Below are 27549 nucleotides of genomic sequence, written 5' to 3'. Positions count from 1 at the left end.
GATTAGCCTGATATGGGACCGGGTGTGTAAAATCAAGAACTGGCCCGCCCTCCTTCCTGTCATATTCCTCCCTCGTTCTCTCAGGCTGGGAAACCCCGGCATTTTCCTAACGGAACGCACCGCCACGTTCTCGAGGAACAGTAGGGGTCTCCCCACTCCAGGCGTTCGGCAGTGAGCCCCTCCCAGCTCTTGGTTGGCGGTCTCAGACCCCAGCTCGTTTCAGCAGCTGGTAGTGGTCTCCTCCACCCCTGGCAACTGCCCTGACTGCCCCAGGCGGTCGGTTAGGAGCCCCATCTCCCCTCTTGGTCGGTGGCCGTTCCTCCGCTTCCAGGCGGAAGATGGCTGCGGTAGCTCCGTTGGGGTGGATGGTAGCAGCGAGAACTCCACTACAGCGTATTCCTCCTCCTTCCCAGGTTTCAGCACCAGTGTAAAGGGGGTTAAAGGGAAAGGAGGAGGCGAGAACCAGCTTGACAATATAAACAACATTGAATTAAATAAAAAGACCCACAAACACACACAGGACGGACCGCTGCCCATGAATGCTTTCTCTCTGTCGCACCACCGTCCGCAGTCGGCCTTTATCCCTCTCGGAGGATTGATTATCCTGATAAGGGACCGGGTGTGTAGAATCACGACCCAGCTCCGCCCTGTCACAAATAATTTCCTTGCAACTTCTTTTTTAAGCATTTTTAAATGTATTTTTTAAGGTACACAATATTTTTGAGTCATGAATATCAAGAAGTTTTCTTCCATTTGACTTGTACAAAAAGTTTTCATAAAAATGTCAAAATATATATATTTTATTTTGTGTTTTTTAACTTCCCAGTAATGAGGCTGTACAGGAGTCCTCTTTATGTTGATGGCAACCTACATGGCTGGTTACACCGCCTGACCTTTCAGATATTTTATAACTGCTTTTTGACTTATGAATAATATTGCAAAATTATTCCAAACTACTTATACCAACATTAAAGATTTTCAGCTTTTAATTAAGATTTTATTTATTTGTATTTTTATTCTGTCTTAGGACGGTTACACCACTTCAACTACTTTAAACCCCAGAAACAATATCAAAATGTCTTTGACCTCATACATTTAAAATATGCTCTTCATTAAAGTAATTGCATTTTTTATGTATTTTGAATAGCTTAATATATCTGAACCAAAATAATTAATGTCACGTCATTTCCCCGTACACCTCTGAGTGCGAGATGAGTCATCAAAACTTTGGGTGTGTTTCTGTGCAACTTTTTGGAGTGCAGTTGCATATATATATATATATATATATCCTCAAAGATAAGAGACTTGAACTTAAAGCCACAAAACTCCTATTAAATTGGGCAGTTTATTGAGGTAAAGTCTGTCTGAGATCTCTTACCTCAGCGGTAGCTAACAAGCTGCTAAAATCATCCCTCACTCACCCGCCATGATGTCATAGCTGTTGGCAGGGAGACGGGGGGCTCTGCGACCCGTTTTGGAGATGAGAGAGATTAGGGGAGGCCTGCGGGTTTGGGTGAGCCAGGATGAGCACATATCCGTCTGAAATGTCCATATTCACTCGCATTCGCCAGTGCTGATAAATCAATCATGAGATTAGATGAACATTCTTTAGAATTTTATAGGTTTTATATATATATATACACTACTATACAACTATACATACATGTGTATATATAGAGAGACAGTACTTTGCAAAGTTTTAGGCATAAGAGAGAATGTCTTCAAAAATAATGGCATAAATTCTCCCCAATTTTCCAAGATACACCTAAACACCGTTTTCCTTGGTTATTGGCAGACAGGATGTCCCGAGTTTCTTGGAGAATTCTCCACAGTTCTTCAGTCTATTTTGGCTGTCTCAATCGCTTCTGTCTCTTTAAGTAATCTCAGACTGACCCGATGTTCAGTGGGGGGGGGTCTCTGTATGGGGGCCATGACATCTGTTGCAGCAGGGCTCCCTGTTCTTCTATTCTCATCTTTTCTATTTGCAAAAGTCATGTTTGTGAGTCTAACATTTATATTTCCTATTGACTCACTAAAGCTGAAGATATAAATAACCATCTTAAGTCAAACATTTTTGTGAAACATCTTATGTGCCGAAGACTTCTGCACAGTACTGTGTGTGTGTGTGTGTGTGTGTGTGTGTGTGTGTGTGTGTGTGTGTGTGTGTGTGTGTGTGTGTGTAGTGCCTATTTTGAAATTTAGGTTTAAATAAATATATTTTCCATTTTGAAAATCTTTCAGTCATGATTTATTTTTTATACTTTAAGGTGGATAAAAGAAATCCAAAAGTAAATAGTTTGTAAAAAAAAATTTTTTTTATTTTATTGCCCATTTTTTTAGATTTTAAAATAAGAAATATATTTTACAATTAATTTCAGCAACAATTTATATGCTTTTTCTCACTGTTTCGATGGTATAATGTCACTATATTTACACATTACATTTATTTATTTGTGATGAGCTATTTGTTATTTTGAAGTTATTTTAATGGCTTAAAATATTTAGGAAATATATATTTAAAATGAATTTGTACAAAAAATATAAAATATGTTTGGACTTTTTATATATATAAAATACAAAATATGTACATGTAATCTAAATGTATTTATAAAAATATATAATTTCACCACAATTTAGTTTTAAGAGTTTTTGTGGTGTTTTGTCGCTGCATTTACACATTGCAAGACTTGCAGTGCATTCAAGTTTTATGATCATGTATTTTCCCGTTGAGTTGAGACTTATGAGGCTAATGTTTTGAAATACTTTTTGTAATATAGCCTAGTTTGAAATTTAAGCTTTAAAATATACATTATTTTTCCAAATGGAAAATATATTTATTTCAGTCATGCTGTTTACAACATATTCAAATATATATTTGCAAGAAATAAAATCTCCCGTATTTCCATGATATGGGGACAAACATTGTAACTTCCTAAATCTCCATTTTCACCATTACTAAAGAAAATGTGAATATTATTTCAGTTGCAAGACCGCTTAAAAACACGTTACGATAAGGACAGTATGTGTAGGTATAAAAAGATTTAATTCCTAATGGTCGAAAAACCCTCTCCTGAGGATAAATCTGGGTCTGTTCATCATTATCCGTATTTTAGGATTGGAGTTCCTTTAGATACATAAATGCACGCTATTACACTGTTGCTTATTTCCTCAGTAGAGCCCGGACATCTGATTGCCATTAACTTTAGGGGATATGAACTACGTGAATGCGAAGAGTAGAAAGAACAGTCAATTTTACTCAATGTTACCGATGGGAGTGGTGCGGCCAAATCCACAGAAACCAAATGACATTGGAACAGTATGAAAATGCAGTTGCATTCGCTCGTCTAATTTACATGAGGTGAATCAGGTAACAAACCCACTCTGGAACTGGTAGAGCTCGACTCTAGAGACATCAAGGTCATGGGGTTGATTCCCAGGGATCACAAAGTCAGATAAATGTATAGCTTGAATGCGCAGTTGTAGGTCGGTTTGGATGAAGCGTCTGCCAAATGAATACATGTACATTTAAAGTGCCGTTCTGAAACAGGTTAGTGGTGGTTTTCCTCAATGCTTTTTCCCCCCATGGTCATGAAAAATGACTTTCGTTTGTGTGAAACACAGACAGAGTGACAGCATCAGTCACTATGCACTTTTAATGCATATTTGCCCCCCATACAATGAAAGTGAATGGTGACTGAGTGTAGGCGAGACTCTCCTGGTCCTGCTTTATTCCAGAATCCAATGAAATAATTAAGAAATTATGTTTTGCATGTAATAAATTAAGCCTATTTTTATGGCCATTATTTTTATGACCGATATACACATTTTACCCCCAATTCTCATTACCGCGAAGCAAAAGGATGGTCATTATGGCTTATATATGTATTATTTAAATGATAAACTATTTACACAGCATAGTCGTACTCCCTTGGTACTTCTGCAGATTTTAACGTCTCTATTTTTGAGTCGGTTCTTCTGAGTCGGTTCTTTTCAAACTGGTTCACAAATCGGTCTAAACGATTTATTACCAATTCAGTCTGAATCCAAATGATTTCTTCAAGTCTGCTTCAGGTGATCACAAATGACTGGAAAGATTGTGGTCATTAAAAAAAGTCACGCTCCCAAAACAGACAGTGGCCAGATAAGCAGGGACACTTGAGGGAAAAGAGCAGGTCAGGGCAATAGTGAATAATATGGGTAGTTTCATTAACTGGGTGTGGCGTTGAGTGCACTTTAGTGGCAATATCTGTTGAGCTGAGTATAACAAAGATCTTCATAAAGCCCACATGCAAAACCACTACAGTCGGGGGTTGCTCTTTAGTCTAGCTATAAAATATATTAAACCAGTAATAAAACGGCTTTCCCCACAGTTAAAACGGCAGTTGACAAACCTCCCAGGCATCACAGTGCTTCTTGCCCCGAGCTTGGGCTGCTGCACCCTTCTTTCCTTCACTTTGTTCAGCGTGTGTGTGTGTGTGTGTGTGTGTGTGTGTGTGTGTGTGTGTGTGTGTGTGTTTAATAGAGATAATTTCTTCCATATCTGTGGGTCTGGGCTGCGATGTGACTCTTTTGTCCCAGGGCTTTGTTGCCTGTTGGGTTTGCCTCTTTTGTGTTGCTGGTTTTGGAATTGTGGCTGAAAGCAAATTGGAAAATCTTTTTGAAAAATTTGTAAGGCCAGAGAGTGTAAATAAAACAATTAAAAAAACGTGGACTAATTTGTTATAAAACAAGTGTTTGAGGAAACTTAAGCAATTTGTTAAGCAGTTTGCTTTTATGCCCGTCAGTGGAGTTTGCTGGATATGCTTCACTGTTCGTATCCTCATGGGTGAGAAAATCCCAGTGAGCCCGATTTCATGCACTCCAATACGCTGATTACTCCCAAAACTCTGCTTAATTAAAACATCTGACAACGCAAGAAAACCGCGTTTACATGAGATTGAAATAAGGGAGTCATCCTCTGGTTTTGTCGTCAAAATATGCAGAGGCATGTGCACGATACTTTGGATAAACCAGTAAGAACATTGGTTCGGGTGAACAATGGTGCAAAGTCTACCCGTTTCGATCAGTTTTCACCCCAATCTGGAATGCCCAATTCCCAATGCACTCCAAGTCCTCATGGTGGCGTAGTGACTCGCCTCAATCCTAGTGGCAGAGGACGAATCTCAGTTGCATCCGCGTCTGAAACTGTTAACCCATGCATCTTATCACGTGGCTTGTTGAGCACGTTACCGCGGAGACATAGTGCGTGTGGAGGCTTCTCGCCATCCACCGCGGCATCCACGCACAACTCGCCACGTGCCCCACCGAGAGCGAACCACATTATAGCGACCATGAGGAGGTTACCCAGTGTGACTCTAACCTCCCTAGCAACCGGGCCAATTTGGTTGCTTAGGAGACCTGGCTGGAGTCACTCAGCACGCCCTGTATTTTAACTCACGACTCCACGGGTGGTTGTCAGTGTCAATACTCGCTGAGTTACCCAGGCCCCCCATTTCAATCAGTTAAAGGAAAGCAGTTTAATGCGTTTACATGACCACACATGTTGTAGGCTTATACTTATAAGAACGTACATGTAAACGCACTCCTTACATTGAAGGATGGACCGAGCCATATCTTGAGACAGAAATATCATAGAGACCTGAGTGATCTCTCTTGACTTGGTCCAGTAAGCAACCACCCAGAAGACCTTAGCAACTATATTGAAATGCCGTGGCACCCACACTTGACAATTGTACACAGTCATATTTACACACTTTATATGGGATCTTTTATTATAGTTTGTAATTTGTTTCCACCCACTTCACTTCTACCCGTCTATTTTTCTTTAGGGATTTAATTCATCGAAACACAAAAATCTTAAAGGGACAGTTCACCCAAAAATACAAATTCTCTCATCATTTACTCACCCTCATGCCATCCTAGATGTGTATGACTTTCTTCTGCAGAACACACATTTTTAAAGATTTTTAGAAGAATATCTCCACTCTTTTGGTCCATACAATGCAAGTGAATGGGTGCCAACATTTTGACACCCCTAAATAGCACATAAATGCATCATATAAATTATCCATATGACTCTAATGTTTTAATCCATGTCTTCAGAAGTGAAATGATAAGTGTGGGTGAGAAACAGATCAATATTTAACTACTTTTTTGCTATAAATTCTTCTCCCTGCCCAGTAGGGGGCAGTACTTAAGAAGAATGTGAATGATCAAAAACAGAAGAAGAAGAATGTGAAAGTGATCTTTTTCTCACCCACACCTTTCACTTCTAAAGATGTTGACCACTGGATTACTATTATGCTGAATTGTGCAATTTTAGGATTTTCTGGCACCCATTCACTTGCATTGTAAGGACCTACAGAGCTGAGATATCTTAATTTGTGTTCTGCAGAAGAAAGAAAGTCACACATATCTGGGATGGCATGAGGGCGAGTAAATGCATCGTCATTTTGACCTTTTCCTTTAAAGCGAGTCATTATCAACTGCCATATCTTTAAACCAAAAATATTTCTAAATTCAAATTTCTTTCCAAACTAAACAAAAATATAATTAAAATAAATAATTAAAATAATGAAGTGATCAAAAAAGGTTTTATATAACCACCTACCGAAATCCCAAAATATTTCCCTCTCCAACTTCTTCCAACGGCCCCTTTTGCAGTGATTACGACAACAGGTGGAAAATACCAATAATTATTGTAAATATAAACAATAATTATTATAATTGAAAAATGATCCATGACATCTAGAAAGTTTAACACAAATCTCACGTCCACTTGCACTTTGCACTGGCATGTAAATTGCCATTTGAATCAGCGCTCTCATGGAAATGATCTAAGGCTTTGCACTGTGGCTTGTGCTGTCACACAATTAGTGCCCAATGACATATTTAGACAGATTACAAGTAAAACTACCGATTATCGGTTCATAAACACTTTTTGCCCTGTTCCTTACACAAAATGCTTGACTTGCGTGGCAATACATTTTAATGTTTGCATTACATAACCAAATACATTTACAAGCTTGCTCTATAGTCATCAAATTGTTCAGTAGCTCCACTGGTAGAGATTTGCACTTGCGATGCAAAGGACCGAAGAGCGCGTGAGTCGACACTTGAGCCAAAAGTGTCATAGAAGCACCACAAAATGCAGTGGTTGCTTCAGCAATTGCTTTTCATCTCACATTTGCTTTTTTGACTCTATCGGTTAGGTTTAAGTGTAAGATTTAGGGGAGGGAGGTCGGTCGGTTTTGCTGATTCATAACTTGATAGAGTATTAATCTTAACCTCATCTGCTTGGGAGAATTTTAACTCTTTTAGCGCCACACAGTGGACGTTTCACCCATGATAAGTGCAGTGAACAATGTAATATCATTTTACAAAAATAACACCATAGTTGCATCATTTTCACAAGATCAGGCTGCGTAAGATAGTCTTGCTGCGTGACGATTGTTTTACTTTATAGCCAAAATGAAAAGACGTTACAATCCATTGTGTGTATTTCTGTGTGAAACAGGAGATTCAATAAGAGAAAATAAATAAATGGTGAGGTGGTTGGAGAAGAGAGTTTGGAGTAAGAGGAATTTATCGGGGGAAAAAAGATGTTTCAGAGGTGGAGCAATTTGTACAATTTGATAAAAGATCACAAAGGTACTTTTTTTAAATAACGTGCACTTGTGAATCATGCACAATAAGACCAGGAACATGCATTATGTAATTAAGGTACATTTTGATTTCATTTAAAAGTACAAATATCCCACGTAGTCTCTAAATTAATACGAGGTTTTAAAAGCTGCGTGTATTGAACAAGAAATAGTAAAATGTCTAAATATTTTTCGATTAGTGAAGGTGGAGTATAGCATGACAACATGACTGTAGGCTGTCAGATGTGCACTGTGAAATCTCAGTTTAACTTTTATACCTGCATGCTTCATGAACGCAGGGAAAACAGAAAGGGGAAACGTACCGGGACGCGGAGGGTGGAGTGTAATAACTCCAAAACCCATAATCACTTTTTAAGTATTGAGACCGATATAGCAGGCAGGGACGGACTCCGTGGTGGTCGGAGGCCTGTCTGCTGCGTACAGCTGTGGTGTCCTGCACTAACCCGCCGGGATTGGCCAGCACAACTCACACTGGAGACGTGTGTGTGTGTGTGTGTGTGTGTGTGTGTGTGTGTGTGTGTGTGTGAGCGTGTATTTATCACTTTGTGGGGACCAAATGTCCCCATAAGGATAGTAAAACCCGAAATTTTTGACCTTGTGGGGACATTTTGTCGGTCCCCATGAGGAAAACAGCTTATAAATCATACTAAATTATGTTTTTTGCAAATGTAAAAATGCAGAAAGTTTTCTGTGAGGGTTAGGTTTAGAGGTAGGGTTAGGTTTAGGGGATAGAATATAAAGTTTGTACAGTATAAAAACCATTATGTCTATGGAAAGTCCCCATAAAACATGGAAACACAACATGTGTGTGTGTGTGTGTGTGTGTGTGTGTGTGTGTGTGTGTGTGTGTGTGTGTGTGTGTGCTAGGGGCACCTAAACTTTCCTGTAGCGCTTTAGTGTAGTCGGTGACCATAAATAAAATGGAACTGACAGTATTATTTGCCATTATGGAGGAAGCAGTAATGCTAAAAACCCATTATATTGGACAGTAGTGCCATGTTGAGACAACATTCATTTAAAATCCATTTTACTTCTGTAAGGTGACATAATTCAGAGTGAAACCATGCCAGAACGGAGCCAGACCTGAATGCACATTTTCTTAAATAAATAAATAAATAAGAAACACAAAGAAAAATAAAATGGCCTGCTTGGCATCAGTGACATCAGTGGAAGATGCGGTGCAAGTGAATACATGCATGTCATGTAGTGTGTGGTACTGGCTTTTTTTATAAAGGGATAAGCACTTCCTGTGTGTGGGGCCAAGCAGTGCTTCCTGCCAGCATCTCTAATCTCTTTTAGCCACCGGTTAATTTGCAGTTGTGTATTTGGACAAAACCCAAGAATTTCTTTTTTTTATTTTAAAATCCCGTCTTACAAATTTGCCCATGTTCATGCTCTCATGCATTAGGTATCATGACAATAATTAAGAATGAAATGGATTTACACCATATTAATCTTACTTAATGTTAATAGAATAATTGTTAGTTCATTGTTAGTTCATTATGCATTAAAGCTGCACTATGGAACTATGTTCTCTCTAGCGACATCTGTGGTGGAAATGTTAAATTGCAAGCACTTTATGTGAGTTGTTTCAGCACAACTCCTTCATAAATTCACAGTATGCCCAACTCTTCAGACACTACTACACCACTGTTTGAGGGGCTTTCACATGACTCGCGTCAACGCTCCCGAATACATTGAAGTCTATGAATGGAAGTGGTGGTGGCGTAGTGGGCTAAAGCACATAACTGGTAATCAGAAGGTTGCTGGTTCAATCCCCACAGCCACCACTATTGTGTCCTTGAGCAAGGCACTTAACTCCAGGTTGCTCCGGGGGGGATTGTCCCTGTAATAAGTGCACTGTAAGTCGCTTTGGATAAAAGCGTCTGCCAAATGCATAAATGTAAATGTATAAAGTGACGTGTCGGCACAACCTCGGCTCCAACCTCACACAAGTGTTTTTCACTCACGTTTTTGCCTCACACAAATGATGTCTTTGAGGGTACAAAGCTACAAGAAATATTTTAAAACCGTCCAACTTTATGAAAAGATATTGAATGTCTCATAATTAATTTTAATTAAAGTATCCAGAGACCCTAGTTATTGAACTACATTACATTTACCAAAAAAGATCAGACTTAAACATAAAGGAGTCCTCTCTTTATTTTCTGCAATCAAAGCAATTAAAAAAAAAAAATCTCCTCCAAATGCATTTGTTTCAATGTTTATTGTGCACACCTCCCGCTTTCTTGCATGGCAAGCTCGTAAATTCGCTGCTCCGTGACTTTTTCTGCAATGCTTGTTATGTGGAAGGGCAAAGCGCCGCTTGAAGCTGGCGTTGAACGGATCTTTGTTTCCTCGACTCAACTCTTGAAATGCGATTTACAATGACCAAAGGACATGATTGAAACTCTGAATTATTATTAGGCTATTATTAGTCTTATCTGATAAAAGTCATGTGCAGCAGATAGTCCATCTGCTTTGTTCTTATAATGCTTAAATTACTGAAGTCAGTAGATCTGAAATGCACATTTTTATAAAGGTAAAGACGTAATTGATAATCATATTATTAGACTATTGAATTTTTGGATGAAAATCATGTTCGGCAATTCACAATTTGAAGTAGAATTATAGATCTGCTTTGTTTTTATAATGCTTAAATACTATAAAGTCTCTTGGCAGATTTCGGTCATGCACTTCTCAAAATGATTCAGTGACTCACTCATTGCACATAAGACGCTTATTTGTCGCCACCTAGTGGCATCTCCAGAAGTGGTCAATAAACTAGTCAATTAAAGGTGCAGTATGTAAGATTTTAGAAACCCTTGTTATGAATGACACCTGTGGCCATTAAGTGAACTGCAGCAGCTACCTGTTGCTCGTGCTCGTGCACACACTTCATATTGACGCGAGCGAGCATCCAAAACAATGACGTAACGTACAAAGAGACTGAATGTGATTCACCGGCATCATGCTGACAGATGAGGTAGCATAATTAAAATGACAGAGTTATGATTGTTTTACTGCAAACTTTGAGACTGTATATTATATTTGACAGTAGCCATTTATAAAATAGATTGTAAATTATTAATATGTTGACACAATTCAGTATTGATGTGATTCCATCACAACTGACATTTTGATATATTGATGCGCTATTGTTTTATAATAATATAATGTATATATTTTCTGTATAACCAAGTTACGTTACATTAATAAATGGAGCTTTTTGCATTATCTTGAACATTGTCTAGCATTTATTTAATGTATTATTGTAGTTGACCTTGCAGAATAATTACAGATTAACATTGTTTATGAAAGTTAATGTGCAGGCAAGATCAAGTTAGCTAAACTGACACCGATCAATCCTTATGGCACGATATTTCACATGCTTTGCAGTTATGTAAGTTTACCTGTCCAATAAGAAGAATGCCAATTCAGGGTCTGTTTTGATCCCCAAAACCGAACGAATGTCACTCCAGGAATCAAATGCCGTGCCGATGTTCGCTCTAGTTTTCGCTCTAGTTTTCGCTCGACCACGATCACGTTCCCGCTTAGCCAGATGGGATTCAGTAGATACTGGCTTACTCTGAGTTTGTGTAGGAGTCTGTGTTGTGCTGTGAGCCGGACGTTTGCTGGATCTCTAAGATAACTTTACCTAGTGTTGCAGTTTGTTGTCGCTGTTGAATAGCAGAAGAGAAGCTATTACTGAGGCAAGGCTCTCGGGAGCGTGCATAAATGTCACATCCTTTGGCTTTTCCCGGCAAAAGCGACCCGCTCACTTCACATGAAAATCAGTCTACAGGCTTTAATAGGCAACCTAGGAACTCCGGGAAGCACTCATTTTTTAAGTTGCGTTACAACCTGTTCGCAAATTGGCAAAAAAGGCGAACATTACATGAACATTTTACATATTGCACCTTAAATGAAACTGAACTCATTTGTGAAACTGAAGCAAGCCACAACAAAGAACAATTGTAATGGACATAAAATATTGATTTGCACTGAAATTATGCAAGTAGAAAAAAGTCGCTGAATAGCCTCCAGTTTGCGTCTGTTGGTGTATATTTTGTAATTAACGCCTGTCTGCTCATTATCCATATTACAAGACTATTTGCCAAATAAATGGGCACGAAACAATGATTTGAGTTGAAATAATTTTATTAGCTAACATCTAGAGATCTCAAAGTGATCCAAGTAGCAGGAAAAAACTCCTGAAAAGATAACCGGTCTGATTTGTCTTAATTCCCGGGTGTGCGGTTGTTACTCAGAAATATCAGACCACTAGATGGCGCCATTGACCAATCAAAAGCAAGTATTGTAGAGTCCAGTGTAACAAAAAACAATTACACAGCAACTGTATTACTCGGTGGAAGAACTCTGCATTGTTAGAATTAGTGTAATTTGCAAAGGCAAGCTCTATAACTGTTGCTCATACTTTGAGTTAGTGATAACAAGAAATATTACATTTTGGTGTTTAACCATTTGGGTGACAAACATTAAGGATACCTCAAAGTGTGCGGCATTTTGAGGAGAGGTGTTCAGTTACTTTTCTGAGCAGTCAGACTTGCATTGAAGTATGAACTCAAGCAATATCTACAGACCAGAATATCATAGAAACGTGGGTGTGGGAGCTCTTGACTTAGGTCAGTCAGCAAACCAACCAGAACACCATAGCAACCGCATAGTAATGCACAAAAAATTACCCAGAGCACATTAGCAACCACATAGAGGTTAGCGTTGCACAAACGCTGTAATAAAAAAGCAAGTTTTTTTATAGAAAATCTCATTACGGAAATCGGTTCAGGATTTTTAAATTTATGCCCCAAATTGAATAAATGTCCTAAAATGGAAAATTGCACTGAATAAATGAGAAGATGTGGACTGCCACTTCACCAGCACTGAGTGACAATTACGCTGGAGCCGCCAGCACTCTTTTGCTTCGTTGTTAGTGAGGAATGCCCGTTTGAGGTAAGAGGTGCATTTGAGTTTTATAAACATAATAATATACACAGTCCTATAAACTTCTGCTTTTTTAGACCACATGTTTTTTTTTCATGCCATAGGCTGGAAAAAAACTGTTACCGTAGGTTTTAAGTGCTGTAATTATAGTGTTTTCGTTTTAAATTGTTAAAACTGAATTATTGTAAGAGTCTGGTCATTGCTGCATTTTTTAAGTGTTCAGGAAAACAAACAAATAATTGTTTACAGTTCCTGAAGAAAATCTCCACGATGCTGATGTGTTGTGGGTTGTTGCCAGGGCATTGCTATGCGCTTGTGAAGGTGTTCTGAGTGGTTACTAGGGTGTTGCTAAGTGTATACACATTCACGATTTGTGTAAATTTCACACTAATTGTTTCTGTCTGTTCTACACACACACACACACTCTCTCTCTCTCTCTCTCTCTCTCATGTTGGTCTACCAATCATTATGAGGACTTTCCATAGACATAATGGTTTTTATACTGTACAAACTATAGATTCTATCCCCTAAACCTACCCCTACCCCTAAACCTAACCCTCACAGAAAACTTTCTGCATTTTTACATTTTCAATAAAACATTGTTTAGTATGATTTTTAAGTGATTTAAATTATGGGGACACTAGAAATGTCCTCATAAATAACATTTATAGCATAATAACATTGTAATTACCAGTTTGCAACTTAAAAATATGTCCTCGTAAACCACATAAACATATATACACACACACACACACACACACAGTTCCCTGAGTCAAACTCATGACATCACATTCAGGGCGGCCTCCACATCTGACCTCACTCAAGCAGATCTGTTTCATCTTCCTGGCTAAGTTTGTGGTTTGGCCTTTTGACCCCAGGCTCCGATGATTGCACGGTGCGTTTCTGGGAGGTCAGCACAGCGCGCTGCCTGAAGACTGTGGAAGTTGCCGGGGCCGTGAAGGGCGTTGCCTGGAATCCCAACCCCACCGTCTGTTTGGTTGCTGTCAGCTAGTAAGATCCACTTCCTCTTTTCTCTATAAATATGTCGTTTGAAGTTGGGCTGCAGTCTGGTTAATTAAAGGTGCCCTCAGTAACTCTTTGCTCATGTCATCTTGGAATTACAGTGACACCTAGTGGTGTGGAAGCAGCATCTTTCCAAATCTATAGTTTTCGGTTACAGATGCCTTTTGTAGATATTCACTGTTCACAATCAGCCATGATTCATTTAATCCAAGAGAAAGTGTCCAATAACAGGAGTCAAGTCATTTTTATTTGTATAGCACTTTTCACCACACACATCGTTTCTAAGCAGCTTTACAGAAGATCAGGCATTAACACAAAATGAAAATGTAATTTCTATAAAGTCTTTGAGTCCTCATTGAGTAGTTGGTTAAATACGATTGTAAATTGTGTCTAAAAATAAATAATTAAATAATAACGGAGGACCGGGTAGCTCAGCGAGTATCGCCCCTGGAGTCGCGAGTTCGAATCCAGGGTGTCATGAGTGACTCCATTCAGGTCTCCTAAGCAACCAAATTGGCCTGGTTGCTAGGTAGGGTAGAGTTACATGGGGTAACCTCCTTGTGGTCACTATAATGTGGTTCTCGCTCTTAATGGGGCACTTGGTGAGTTGTGCGTGGATGGTAACGCGCTCAACAAGCCACGTGATCAGATGCGAGGATTGACCGTGTCAGACACGGAGGCAACTGAGATTCGTCCTCCGCCACCTGGATTGAGACGAGTCACTACTCCACCACTAGGACTTCGAGCGCATTGGGAATTGGGCATTCCAAATTGGGAGAAAAAGGAGGGAAAAAAATAGAGAAAGTAGTATTCAGCTGATCATGTGATTCTTAAATGGCGCCCTCCCCCATGTAGAATAAAACCGCTTTTATAAGGATACTGATATGATTAAAGTCCTCATCGCATGCGAGTGGTCGTGATAATGTCATTTTAATCTAACCCACAATGTAATTTTATCCTTGAACAATGTCATTTCCAGCACGTCTCAAATTGTTTATTGTGTTTAACCTGTTGATACACGCCCCCTTTTTGAGCACAAACCATGAAAACGACATACCTGAACTGAAATGGTTGTATTTACGGGACCCTTTGGAGTACGGACACAGTTGTGGTATCTTTAGAAAGAAGACACTTTGGGCTTTATTTCCCAAGTTTCAGAATTAATAGATGTTGTTATTTTTTAAAGTTAGAGAAGCTGAAGTTTATAGTAATGGAAATATTTTGTGCTGAACATGTTTTTATTATCTGAAAAAACAATAATAATAGTACCAAAACAACCCAGAAACACAATGTTCCCAAAGCCACGAGTCTAAAGAAGTTACGTGTCAAATTTGAAGATGATCTCACAATAAATGAGGTTCCTGCAGCTTTTGTCTCTGTAAAATCGCTGGAAGCGTACAGAGTAAAATTAAGGCTCCGCCTCTCAAAACAACACTAACCCTGACGGCACTGATCAGCTATTCTGAATAAACCTACACCCCATTTTTAAAAGTAGACTTTGGAGACGGGCTGGTTTTGTTTATGAGACTCTAATATATCAGATCATACACAGTTTTACAACATGAATGCTGCTCAGATTGCAGTTTGATGAAGAACGATGATGAAGAGTGATTCTTCCAGGAGAGATCTCATGTAAACAATGGAGAATATATCAATATTTATCACATTTATCACTTTTATGGACAAAAAGTGCTATTGGATGTTTTTCAATGAACGCTTGTCATGGACGATTGACCCAAGTGTGTTGAACTGGATTCATCTGGCGATCGTGATTTCATATTAAAAGTCCCGGTTTGATGTTGCATGTTTTCATTTGTACTCCTGCACAAATAACTCAATCGCTGTTTCTGGAGGATTGCTATCGTGAAACAGAGATCGGATATCAATTTTGAACCCTTAGACCTTTGAAAAGATGTATCATTTATTAACATTAATTACATTTATAGACAGTAAATAATATATTAAATTAGAGTGACGTCACCACCGAGTGTGGGCGATTGCGTATCAACAGGTTACAGGAATTCTGTTCTGGAAATTATGCTAATCCACACAAATAATATTTTCACACGTTTTGCTCAATTTGCTCTCAAGAGATCATTTCTGCTCATAAGTGATGTTTCCCTTGATTTTTCAAACATCACTTGTCTCATATTTCATCTCAAGAATGCTCTACACTGTCACTTTTATCCACTTGGTTAACAAGTACACTAACGTTTGAAAAACCTTTATTAGGGGTCAAATTGTTTGGTATGGTGGAAATGACGCCACAACTGTGGGACAGTCGAAATGTATGAACTGATATTAATGAAGTATTGAAATGGTTTCTGTTTGTTTAGATTATTATAGTTTTAAACGTGTAATAATGTGTATTTTTATAATGTATTTTCATAGTTTAATATTGAAATTCTGGGTCTGGGACACTTAAAATATACATAAAAGGCATTTAAAAAGTACCAAAAATAAATGGTGAAGGCATGGTTAAAAAGTTTCCGATTTAGTATTAATGAGACTTTAATACCGTATTAAACAAGCCAAAAAGTTTTGATTAAAAGAAATCAACCCCTGAGACATGAAAGTGCCCAAAGCTGAAGAAACACCCATATATGTCCCAAAGTTGAAATGCAGTATTAGTGTGTAGCTTAACGGTGTGAATCCCCATTCTGATGTGTGTGTAGTGATGACACTGTACTCCTCGTGAACCCTGGTCTGGGCGACCAGCTTCTGTGTAACGCTACGGATCAGCTGATCTCATCCTACGAGGAGCCAGAGGAAGTGAATGACCAGCATGTGCAGTGGACCGTCTCAGAGGGCGAAGGTCACGAGCAGGGTCACCGTCTCACGCTCAAACACCCCAAGGTAAAGAAAACATCCACAAACACCCTGTTGAACCACATACCAGAGAAACATGCTTTGATGGAACATTGTTGCATCTAATATATTCACAAGTATGACATCATAATAAGCATTAGCAGATCGAAATTCTAATGCACTGTTCAGTCATTTTATTCTCCAAAGTTTGCAAGGTTAATGGGATCAATGGAAAGTTGTTCAGATTTGTATCCGATTTATCTGCCCCTAAACGTCACTTTAAAAAAAAAAGCTAACTTTGTTTATTCTACCACTTTTGGTCATTTTGCTGCTCGGACGTTGTCGTCGGCGGTTCTTGGCGAGAATGAACTGCAAAGGGGACCAGACGTTATACTGATAGAAGTCCAGTCCCACAAGATCAGGACAAAAGTGCTCACAGATTGTTCTGAAATAATGCTTTAATTCTTTCTTTCTTTTACCCCGTTTTCTATCCCTTATGAGACAGTCCACCCCTCACGTGAGTTGTAGCCAGGAGGCTTTTAACTATTGGTTGAAGCCAAAAGCTTGTGGTCGGCTTTTTCCTGAAATGGAAAGAAATTTAAGACGCCTCTAGTGTCCAATTAAAACTACTGGAAAAGGCAAAGCAGCGACACGCGTTGACAGACTGGTAGAGGCGAAGCTAGTAGTAATAACGGCTGTAAATCTAGTCTCGGCATGTTTTTAAGGTTATAATTGGATTATTGGATTGGGCATGTGGATCCTCTAAACACTTAAAGTGGTTGGATGACCTTCTACATTAGCCAAAATAGCATGGAAGTACATAGTATGCAATGATAAATATTTCAAACATTGAAGTCAAGCTATATGTTCTGTTCAATTCATTTATTGTGGAATAATGCATCCTTTTTTTTGCATGCAATTTAATAAAAACGGCATACAGTGAACACTATTCATTATTCAGTATGTATTAATATAGGGGCCCATTCCTAGCCTATGGGATGCTGGTGTAGTTTGGTAAATATTATGCAGTATGCAATGATAATTATTATTTTAATTAAGTTTGGAAATACGTTATTATATGAAGATAAGGGAAATAATCTCGTAATAGAGTTTGCATATTATGTGATCCAATTTTGAGCGCTCTCTTTCTTTGAAGGCTGTAAGGCAGGTGACGTGGCACGTGAAAGGAGATTACCTGGCGTGCGTGATGCCCGACAACAGCAGCAATCTACAGGTGGTGATTCACCAGGTGAGCAAACGGCGGACGCAGAACCCCTTCCGCAAGAACAAAGGCATGGTGCAGTGCGTATCCTTCCACCCGGTCAGGCCCTATTTCTTCGTGGCAACGCAGCGCTACGTACGTGTTTACAACCTCATCAAACAGGAGCTCACCAAGAAACTGATGACCAACTGCAAATGGATCTCAAGCATGGCCATTCACCCGGGAGGTGCGTAACTATGACGTGACGCTTAGCCAAACTTAATCATTTACTCACCCTCATGTCTTTACAAACCCACAATAAAAGTAGACAATACCAGTGCTCGGGAGTAACTAGCGAAAAGTAGCGACACTACTAACTTCCAATAGCGTGATAGTAGCTCAATATTGCTGACTCTCCTGTAACGAGTAGAGATATTTGTCACATACTGTGAGCGCTGCAACGGAGCCAAGGAAGTAATCAAACAGAATCAAAACATATGAGTCGGTTCACTCAGATGGTTCGTGTAAATAAACGAGTTCACATGAATGATTCACTGATTCTCTTGAGCCCTGCGTGGCCTTGAAGGGACTTTTCCTTCATTTTAACGCAAAATATTTAGTTGATTTCTGCCGTTTATCACTTAAGTTTGATTCAGATATTTAAAATAGGTTGATTTCTAGTTTTACTAGTACATATTTTTTCAATTTAATGTTTTCAACCTATTTATTTAACCACTATATTGCTGTTACCATGACTGTAGTTTAGTTTTATAGTTTTTAGTCTTTATATCGTTACCATGGTTTTACTATAGTAAATTGTAATAATCATGACTGTAGTAAAGATACTTTTTTTTGTTTTACTGGTTTTACTACAAATGCCATGGTTAGCCTATGATTACTGTAGTATACCATGGTTAATATCACCCTAATTAAATATTTAAATGTTGTATAATTCATTATATTATAATTAAATATACCTGATCATAATATTAATATAATCTGATTGTTATATCTAAGTTTATATATAGTATTTTATATGTGTGTGTGTGTGTGTGTGTGTGTGTGTGTGTGTGTGTGCGTGTATTTATCACTTTGTGGGGACCAAATGTCCCCATAAGGATAGTAAAACCGAAATTTTTGACCTTGTGGGGACATTTTGTCAGTCCCCATGAGGAAAACAGCTTATAAATCATACTAAATTATGTTTTTGAAAATGTAAAAATGCAGAAAGTTTTCTGTGAGGGTTAGGTTTAGGGGTAGGGTTAGGTTTAGGGATAGAATATAAAGTTTGTACAGTATAAAAACCATTATGTCTATGGAAAGTCCCCATAAAACATGGAAACACTATGTGTGTGTGTGTGTGTGTGTGTGTGTGTGTGTGTGTATATTTTAGGGCTGTCAATCCATTACAAATTTTAATCGAATTAATTACATGGTGTCCCAATTAATTAATCGCATATACAAATATTTGCTGAGAAAGTCCCTCATATATCAATAACTCAATATATAAAGATTATACATATTTATATCAATATATAATTATACATAGTTATCTTTAAATATTTAAAAATTATATATGTATATATAATTAATTATATAAAAAGGTAAATATAGTTTAATACTCAATCTTTAAACACACCTTGAGATCCCTTAGTTCGAATTTGCGCTCCAAGTATTTTGAACGCAAGAACGTAACGCATGTTTGTGTTGTTGCTGCTACTGATGGGTTGATTTCTTAACTGTATAAACGGCATGTTGCTCATACAGCTGCAATTTCACTTACTGCCCTCTGGAGTAAACAGGTGGTACTAAAAGCTTGCATTTCTCAAGAATCTTCCTTATACGGGGGCATTGCGATTAATTGCGTAACTTTTTTAATGCGTTATTTTTAGTCAAATTAATCGCACTGAATTAACGTGTTAAATCGACAGCCCTAGTGTGTATATATATATATATATATATATATATGTATATGTATACTTTAAAAAGCTTCAATGGAATTTGCTACTTTTATTAGTAGCTTGTAGCTTGGGAATCTGACACTGATCAGAACATCTTGTGAAAGTCTTATGGATTTGGAACGACATGAGGGTGAGCATTTTTGGGTGAACGGTTTCTTTAAGTCTGAGTGTTAGCCGTCTTTGTTTCTTGAAAATGTCCAGCACGCAGGAAACATCTGACTTCAGTGACCTCTCTCGGTACGCCATATTTGATTTGCTGCTTAACCATGTCGCTCTGTGCTACCCATTTTCCTCAGGCGACAATGTGATCTGCGGCAGCTACGACTGTCGTCTGGCCTGGTTCGATCTGGACCTGTCCACAAAGCCTTACAAAGTTCTCCGGTGAGTCAGCACCAGCCTCGTATAACTTTTTATAATTTAGGGCAGACTCGAGGGAATTTGTTGCAAATGTTGGCGCTGTCTAATTAAATGCCTTCTGCTGGGAATTGAACCGGTTCTGTGTAACGTCCCTCTGCTGTCGGGACATTTACCGACTCTCTCTTGTGTCTTCGACCAACCAGACACCACAAGAAGGCTCTGAGGGGCGTGGCCTACCACAGACACTACCCGCTATTTGCGTCTGGTTCTGATGATGGCAGCGTTATCGTCTGTCACGGGATGGTCTACAAGTAAGTCCAATCGTTGTTGTTGTTGTTTTGTTTTTCCCCTAATCGCTCTGTTCTGTCTCTGGCTATACTACTCTTACCATTTCTGCAGTATATAGTATGTATACTCTGTACAGCATGCAAATCTACTGCAAGGAATGCCTAGATGATGACCGAATACATTTGAAAAAATATGTAGTATGCAACAGTGCGACGGATACTGTCCCACAATACAATGTGCTCGACTTGACCTCCCATTCCAGTGTGATGAATGAACTAGAAGCTATTTTTAACATTTCAATTTGCATCACACACACACTGTGTACAAAACGTAACAGCACACCAATATTTACTGAGAAAGGCCTCCAAATAAAGGACATTTAGAATAATTAATATTATAATTATAAATATTATAATTCAAATAATTCAGGATGTAACAATAGCCAAGTTAAGCATTTAGAGAATACAAAAAATGGCTGTAAATGTGAAAATACTTTAGTTTTATTTCCATATCATTGAAAGTAACCTCATTATTGGCCTACTTCCCCCTGTTCTGTTTACTTGTTGGTTTTTGTACTCCTGCGTTTGATGCATAGGCGTATATTTTGGTAGGGATGATAGGGGTCAAAAATGTCCTGACCAACTTTTGGGCAATTTTACCTCTTTAAAATACTTTAACTTTAAAACGTGTTTTTATTTTAATTTTAATGACTATTAATAATTCTCAGTATCATTATTCATGTGTAAATTATTGTCCGACATCTTCTGAAGCATTGCATTAAAGGCGTTTTCACGTGACACCTGTTACTTTTCTCAGCGCTGTTGAGGATGCACCTGAAAAGCATTTTTAAGCATTCTTTGACGATCACACGGGCGGATTTCCATTTGTATCTTAGATCCAATTGTGGGGCTGCAGGATATATAATTTTTGCATCTAGTACATGTGTGTTTCTATGACGACATAGACGTCTTATAAAATGAGGAAATAGTGCTAGTGAAATCAGGCTAATATTAATATAGTGGGGCAGAGGAATAGAAAATGAGACTTGTTAAATGAGGATATATTGTGCCTATAGACACTATACTTTCTTAATATTTGCATTTTTAATCATGTTCTCCTTGCAATGTGTAACTACCAATTTTCAAACCAAATCTACGCCCTTGGTCAGATGGACACTTTTGGAGGTTCTCACTTTGGTTGCGTTGCGTCTCACTAGTTTTACGCACCTGTAGTCATGAGCACTGTGTTTTGATTGTACAGCTGGCGCGCCGACTGCCCCCTACTGTATTAACGTGGTACATCAAGCATGAATTGCTTTGATGGTAGGAACATTCCTGATTATGGAATTGGCCTACGGAATACGGCCTTGCGTTAAAGTTAATGCGTTAAATCGACAGCCCTAATTTTCATAGTGTAATATTGAAAGTCTATTTCTGGGACCAGGCTATTACAGTCAAAACTATATTTAGTTTTAAGGCATATGAAAAGTACCAACAATAAAATGATGATGGCCTGGTAAAAAGTTTCCAATTCAGTTTTAATGAGACCTTTATATAGCAAAAAGAAAAAAAGTTTAACTTTTGATGGAAAAACAACCCCTGGGACCAGTGCTGGACTGGTAATCTTGCATTCTGGGAATTTTCCCGGTGAGCCGACGCACTTTGGGGCCGATCAGGGGCGGACTAGCCATTGGGAGAACCGAGTGGGCAGGTGGGTCGGCCGCGAAACCTGCCGAATGGGCCGTGATAAGCTAAAATGATTTGCCATGTAAAATCCCGGGCTGATTTTTCTTCCCAGTCCAGCCCTGCCTGGGACATGAATTGGCCTAAAGAAACGCCCATTTCTGTTTAAAACTACTTTTGTAACTGCGTTTTGAAAGTAGTAGTTAGTATGTAGTGTATACTTTGCAGTATCCATTAGGTAGTAAACGTTCCATTCCGAACACGTCTGTTTGTTTCCCTGTAAATGGAATGGAATATAGGATACTAGTATGCTACATGCTGTATGCTAGCTGCTTTTTCAAACAGTAGTATGCTGCATTATTGTCACGTGACCTCATTTCATTGGGCGTTTAATTAACCGCAGTCTCAAAATATAGGCAGTTATTTAGCATTTTCATCCAATATTGTGTATAAATGTCTTAACTTTGGCCGTCCGATCAAATAAAATGTTAAAAGTCACTTTTTATACTTCACATTGAGTATGTGAGTATGTTGATATGCCATTTAAAAACACACCTGTCGTCTTCACTTGCACACTTTGAGTTGCTCTCTCCGTCTTTTATTCTGTGTCTGTCTTTGTCTGTGTTTTTCTCTGAATGTTGGGCGTTTGTTCAGTGGATCTGTGGGGGTAGACTATGATTCCGGCAGTATGGTGAGGAACGCTCTTTGATGGGAGCTAATGATGCGTGTACGGTCAAGGGCGACGCAAGATCAGAATGCAAACCCTTCATCAGCTGCCCTTAATAGATCTCTTTATACTCAAATGGAGGATGTAATGTTGTTTTTCCATTTCTTGCTTTTTTTCCCAGTCAAACGGTTGATGCATATAGAGCAAACTACATTTCCAGTTTCTGTGTTTTATGGCCATTGGGTCCCTCAGACTGTTAAAAAAAAGCAGTTTTTACCACATTATGGTAGAAAATAATATTACTAGAAACTAGATCGCTTCTGTTATATTTAACAGTCTACACTCAAATCATCCATTGCAGCGCATTGACACGTTGTCAGTTCACGCACGCCTCGCTACTTCAGACCGCCATTTTGCTATGAGTTGTTTTCATTAATTGTAATTCATTTGTTTGCATTGTCCTGTTTTATTGGCTTCTGACGTCAAAGCCAAACTGTGATGTTTCCTGTCTATGACCGTCTTATTGAAATCATCTTGGTTTCCAGCCACATGTATTTCAACTTGTTGCAGTGCTAAAATGATGCGTAAAATAATCCGCTATTCTAAAGTAATCCAGCGGTCCACGGCACACCTTTTACAATTAAACAAATCCCATGGAACACCTGTATCCCACTGTCCCACATAACCAGCGTTGATCGTTTTCCTTTTCACAAACTTCCATGTTTTCTGTCCATTTTAGTTGCAAGTTTACTCGTAATGTTTGAAATTCGGCTATGTAAAAAATCACAAGTCACATATGGTGTGAAATTAGATCACAGGTGGCAAGAGTGCTAATTCGATAATGAATAAAACAACTCATTTGCATCTTTTCTTATTTTTAGATTTGTTCTTGCAAATTAATTCTTGCAATGCCACAGCAAATATTTTTGTATTTATCTATTTATTTCCATGTCTCCAGACTAACATTTAAGAGCGGTTGCACCAGTGTTAAATTCTACAAACGGTCGCACCAGCGCTTGAGTTGGTCGCACCAGCGCTTGAGTTGGTCGCACCTGCGCTTGAGTTGGTCGCACCAGCGCTTGAGTTGGTCGCACCAGCGCTGGAGTTGGTCGCGCCTGCGCTTGAGTTGGTCGCGCCTGCGCTTGAGTTGGTCGCACCTGCGCTTGAGTTGGTCGCACCTGCGCTTGAGTTGGTCGCACCAGCGCTTGAGTTGGTCGCACCTGCGCTTGAGTTGATCGCACCAGCGCTTGAGTTGGTCGCACCAGCGCTGGAGTTGGTCGCACCTGCGCTTGAGTTGGTCGCACCAGCGCTTGAGTTGGTCGCACCAGCGCTTGAGTTGGTCGCACCAGCGCTTGAGTTGGTCGCACCTGCGCTTGAGTTGGTCGCACCAGCGCTTGAGTTGGTCGCACCAGCGCTGGAGTTGGTCGCGCCTGCGCTTGGGTTGGTCGCACCTGCGCTTGAGTTGGTCGCACCTGCGCTTGAGTTGGTCGCACCTGCGCTTGAGTTGATCGCACCAGCGCTTGAGTTGGTCGCACCAGCGCTGGAGTTGGTCGCACCTGCGCTGGAGTTGGTCGCACCAGCGCTTGAGTTGGTTGCACCAGCGCTTGAGTTGGTCGCACCAGCGCTTGAGTTGGTCGCACCAGCGCTTGAGTTGATCGCACCAGCGCTTGAGTTGGTCGCACCAGCGCTTGAGTTGGTCGCACCAGCGCTTGAGTTGGTCGCACCAGCGCTTGAGTTGGTCGCACCAGCGCTTGAGTTGGTCGCACCTGCGCTGGAGTTGGTCGCACCTGCGCTCGAGTTGGTCGCACCAGCGCTCGAGTTGGTCGCACCAGCGCTCGAGTTGGTCGCACCAGCGCTCGAGTTGGTCGCACCAGCGCTTGAGTTGATCGCACCGGTCCAATGGTTTTCTCTTTATATTTTTTAAAATACAGTCATCTGAAGACAAACAAATCCTTTTTCTACTATCAGAGGCCATTAGAAAAGATTTTACACAGAAGGAAAGTTCCATTGATAGTTTTAACTGTGATCATAGTAACCAAAAGTAAAAGTAAAATCATGATTGGCTTTAACCATAAATCAAATTATGCCATTTTTCATAAGAAAAACACATTCTGAAATTAAGTTGTATTCTCATGGTAAATATTTTTTAATATCTGTGATGTGTGGATTAAAACATTATAATTTAATTTTTTCATTGTGCAGATTTCTCCTTTATTCATTTTAACATCTGCTATTAACTTCCCCTCTCATTAATATGCGCAAGTTAAATAAATCAATTTAATACTTAGAAATAATTCAAATTATGCATGCAAACAATAAACATGTAACAAAAATATAATATATGAAATATAATATTTATTTTGATTGAATACGTGGATTTGTTCATTTTTAAAGAGCTAAAATGTGAATAAAATGATAAAAACATAATTAGTAAGATGAATATATTCATAATATAACAACATTATCTGGGAGAGAATTTCTTTCATATGTGAGATAAATGGACATTAACTGAAATATACACACATCAAATATAATTGAAGTCCGAGTCGAATCGAGAGCAGCTTTATCATTACCCAGCCCTAATGTCCCGATTCTAAGCTTTAAAAGACACCTACTGTATTTTGTCAAGTGAATGGTTTGAATGAATGAACTAAATTTAATAAATAATTAGCGAGCCACTCCAGTTGACATGCCCAATTAAAATGCAATTAAAAAGCTGTCATTATCAGCCTTGAAATTGCTTGAAAAAAGAATGCAGAAGTTCAAGAATTGTTAACCGAACCGAATATCATGAAAAGCATTTGGTTTTATAGAAGTGGAACTGGTTCTCTGTTCTCAACTCTACTAATTCCTGTTTCTTCTTCACAGTGATCTGCTTCAGAATCCTCTGATTGTTCCTGTGAAAGTTCTGAAGGGTCACACCATCACTCATGACCTGGGCGTCCTGGACGTGACCTTCCACCCGACTCAGCCCTGGGTGTTCTCCTCCGGGGCCGACGGAACCGTCCGTCTCTTTACCTAGAAACAGCGTCCATGGCTTACAAAAACCTCTCTCCGTCAGGATTTCTAAACCAGAAATCACTCACCATTTAAGACTGAAGGAGGTTTCAGACTCCAGAACGTTTCAAGACAAATCCATCACGCTGCTCCCTGAAGACATCAAGATGTTGCTGGCAGAAATCAAGCGCCTGATCTTATATTGAACATGTCATTATAATATGTGTTAGAGCTGTGTTTTGCTTTTTTAAGTTACGAGAAAATATATCCAGCCGTGTCTAGATTCCCACAGGACTGTAGTCCAGCGTTACTGACACTGTAAAAAGAGATGGGTTTGGTTTCAAACCCAAAACCGTAAGCGCTCGGGAAGGCCCGTTTCTGTATCGGGCTGTTGGTGCCCCACAGCAAATCAAATCCAACCGCTAATCCTTGGGCTAGGAAGCTGAATTTGAAATAAAACAAAAAAAATTGATAATAGGCCGTGCCAAAGCAAACAACACATGACACAAGCTGTTCTTGCAGACGTTTGCCCTACAATTACACCTCCTGTAGTTTCTAAAGGGATAGTTCACCCAAAAATTAATGTCATCATCTACACAACCTCATGTTGTTCCAAACCTTTAAAGCATATCACTTTGACTCATTTTTGCATGGAACGTGAATGGAGAATTAAAGAAAAACTTCATGTGACTCTCAGTACAACAATATTTTAAGTGACCACATCTTCCAAGTGCCAAAAAAGCACCACTAAAGTAGTCCATTCGACCGTACCATAGGTTTGTGTGGGGAATGCTATGGTTCAACTTCTCTGAAATGAAGTTGTTATTTAATAATTCAAGTCCGCCAAAACTCTCATTACATATATGGTCACTATAAACTAAAAATAAAAGCAACGAAAAGCCTGTTATAGTTTTGTTTTACACTGAATAAAATAGCAGCATACTGGTTTGAAAGATGAATTTAAAATGACAGAGATTTCATTTTTGGGTAAAATATCCCGCCAAGTCCGCCACCCACCAGTGTAAACGACCAGACGTCCCAGTTTGCGCTCTATTTTGTATTTCCTTTACTTGTTGACTTGTGAAACCCTTACCACTTGTATTTCAGAGACCAGTTCCTTTTTAATTAAACATGGTGTTCCTTGAAGAGCATTTGGAGTTTTTTTTCTTTCACTTCTGGTTTTTCGCCACAGGTCAGCGAGGGTGATTTCAGAACGGGTGAGTTATATGCAGCGAGGGGTTGGGGAATAGGTTTCGTTTCCTCTGCCGGGAGGCCCAGACGTCGCTGATCAGACGGCTGTGTGTGTTATAGATCATATTTCGCGGAGGCCGTCCACCTGCGGGTCCCTCTCTTGACTCAAGACGCCGGTCTCTCTGCCTAGAAAGCAAAAAGAAATGTAGTCCATTGCTAAATAAGGCATAATGTGCATTGAATCAGACAGGGTGATCAGGGTCTTGAATCATCCTGAAGGGTTTATTTTGGGATATATCCAGCTGACTACATTATCCTGCCTACTACATGGCTTCTTAAATTAACATAATATATTGAGTTCATTTCAAAGTACTTTATTTTGTGGGAAGAAAGCGCAGAGTGATTCGAGGGAATTCAGTTTGTGTTTGCCACATTTTAACTTTTTGTAAAATAGTTGATGTGACCGCACATCGGTTGAATTCTATTACGCGACAAGTTGCGATTTCGCTAGGCACTTCACAAAAGCTGTGTCCCAAATGACGCACTATACACTGGAACGCTTAGCATTTTTTTACTACACGGAAGCGTTCGCCGTTTAACAGTTTACAGGAGTGATGTTACAAATGCATGCGATGTGTTGCGCCTAGCTTTAGCGTGCTCGCCAACCTCAGTTCAACACTTGTATCTCAAACAACGTCCATCTTTACACAGCGTGGGGTGATGGTAAAGTGTTCAACTTACATTTGTA

At 39.3% G+C, this 27549-nt stretch overlaps 1 protein-coding gene across 1 annotated transcript in view; it reads left to right on the top strand.

Moving 5' to 3' along the window:
- LOC127650189 (ribosome biogenesis protein bop1) overlaps positions 1-26752 on the top strand; it is a 113745-nt gene extending 86993 nt beyond the window's left edge. Inside the window, exons 11-16 of the mRNA XM_052135441.1 lie at positions 13505-13637; positions 16325-16505; positions 17614-17905; positions 19916-20000; positions 20180-20287; positions 25482-26752. Coding sequence (XP_051991401.1) covers positions 13505-13637; positions 16325-16505; positions 17614-17905; positions 19916-20000; positions 20180-20287; positions 25482-25635 — 953 coding nt within the window. The 3' untranslated portion in view covers positions 25636-26752. The remainder of the gene's footprint in view (positions 1-13504; positions 13638-16324; positions 16506-17613; positions 17906-19915; positions 20001-20179; positions 20288-25481) is intronic.
- Positions 26753-27549: the final 797 nt, after the last annotated feature.

Source organism: Xyrauchen texanus, chromosome 10 (assembly GCF_025860055.1).
Source record: "Xyrauchen texanus isolate HMW12.3.18 chromosome 10, RBS_HiC_50CHRs, whole genome shotgun sequence".
NCBI lineage: Eukaryota > Metazoa > Chordata > Actinopteri > Cypriniformes > Catostomidae > Xyrauchen > Xyrauchen texanus.
The sequence above is the reverse complement of the archived record's forward strand: the minus strand, read 5'-3'. Positions and strand labels throughout refer to the sequence as shown.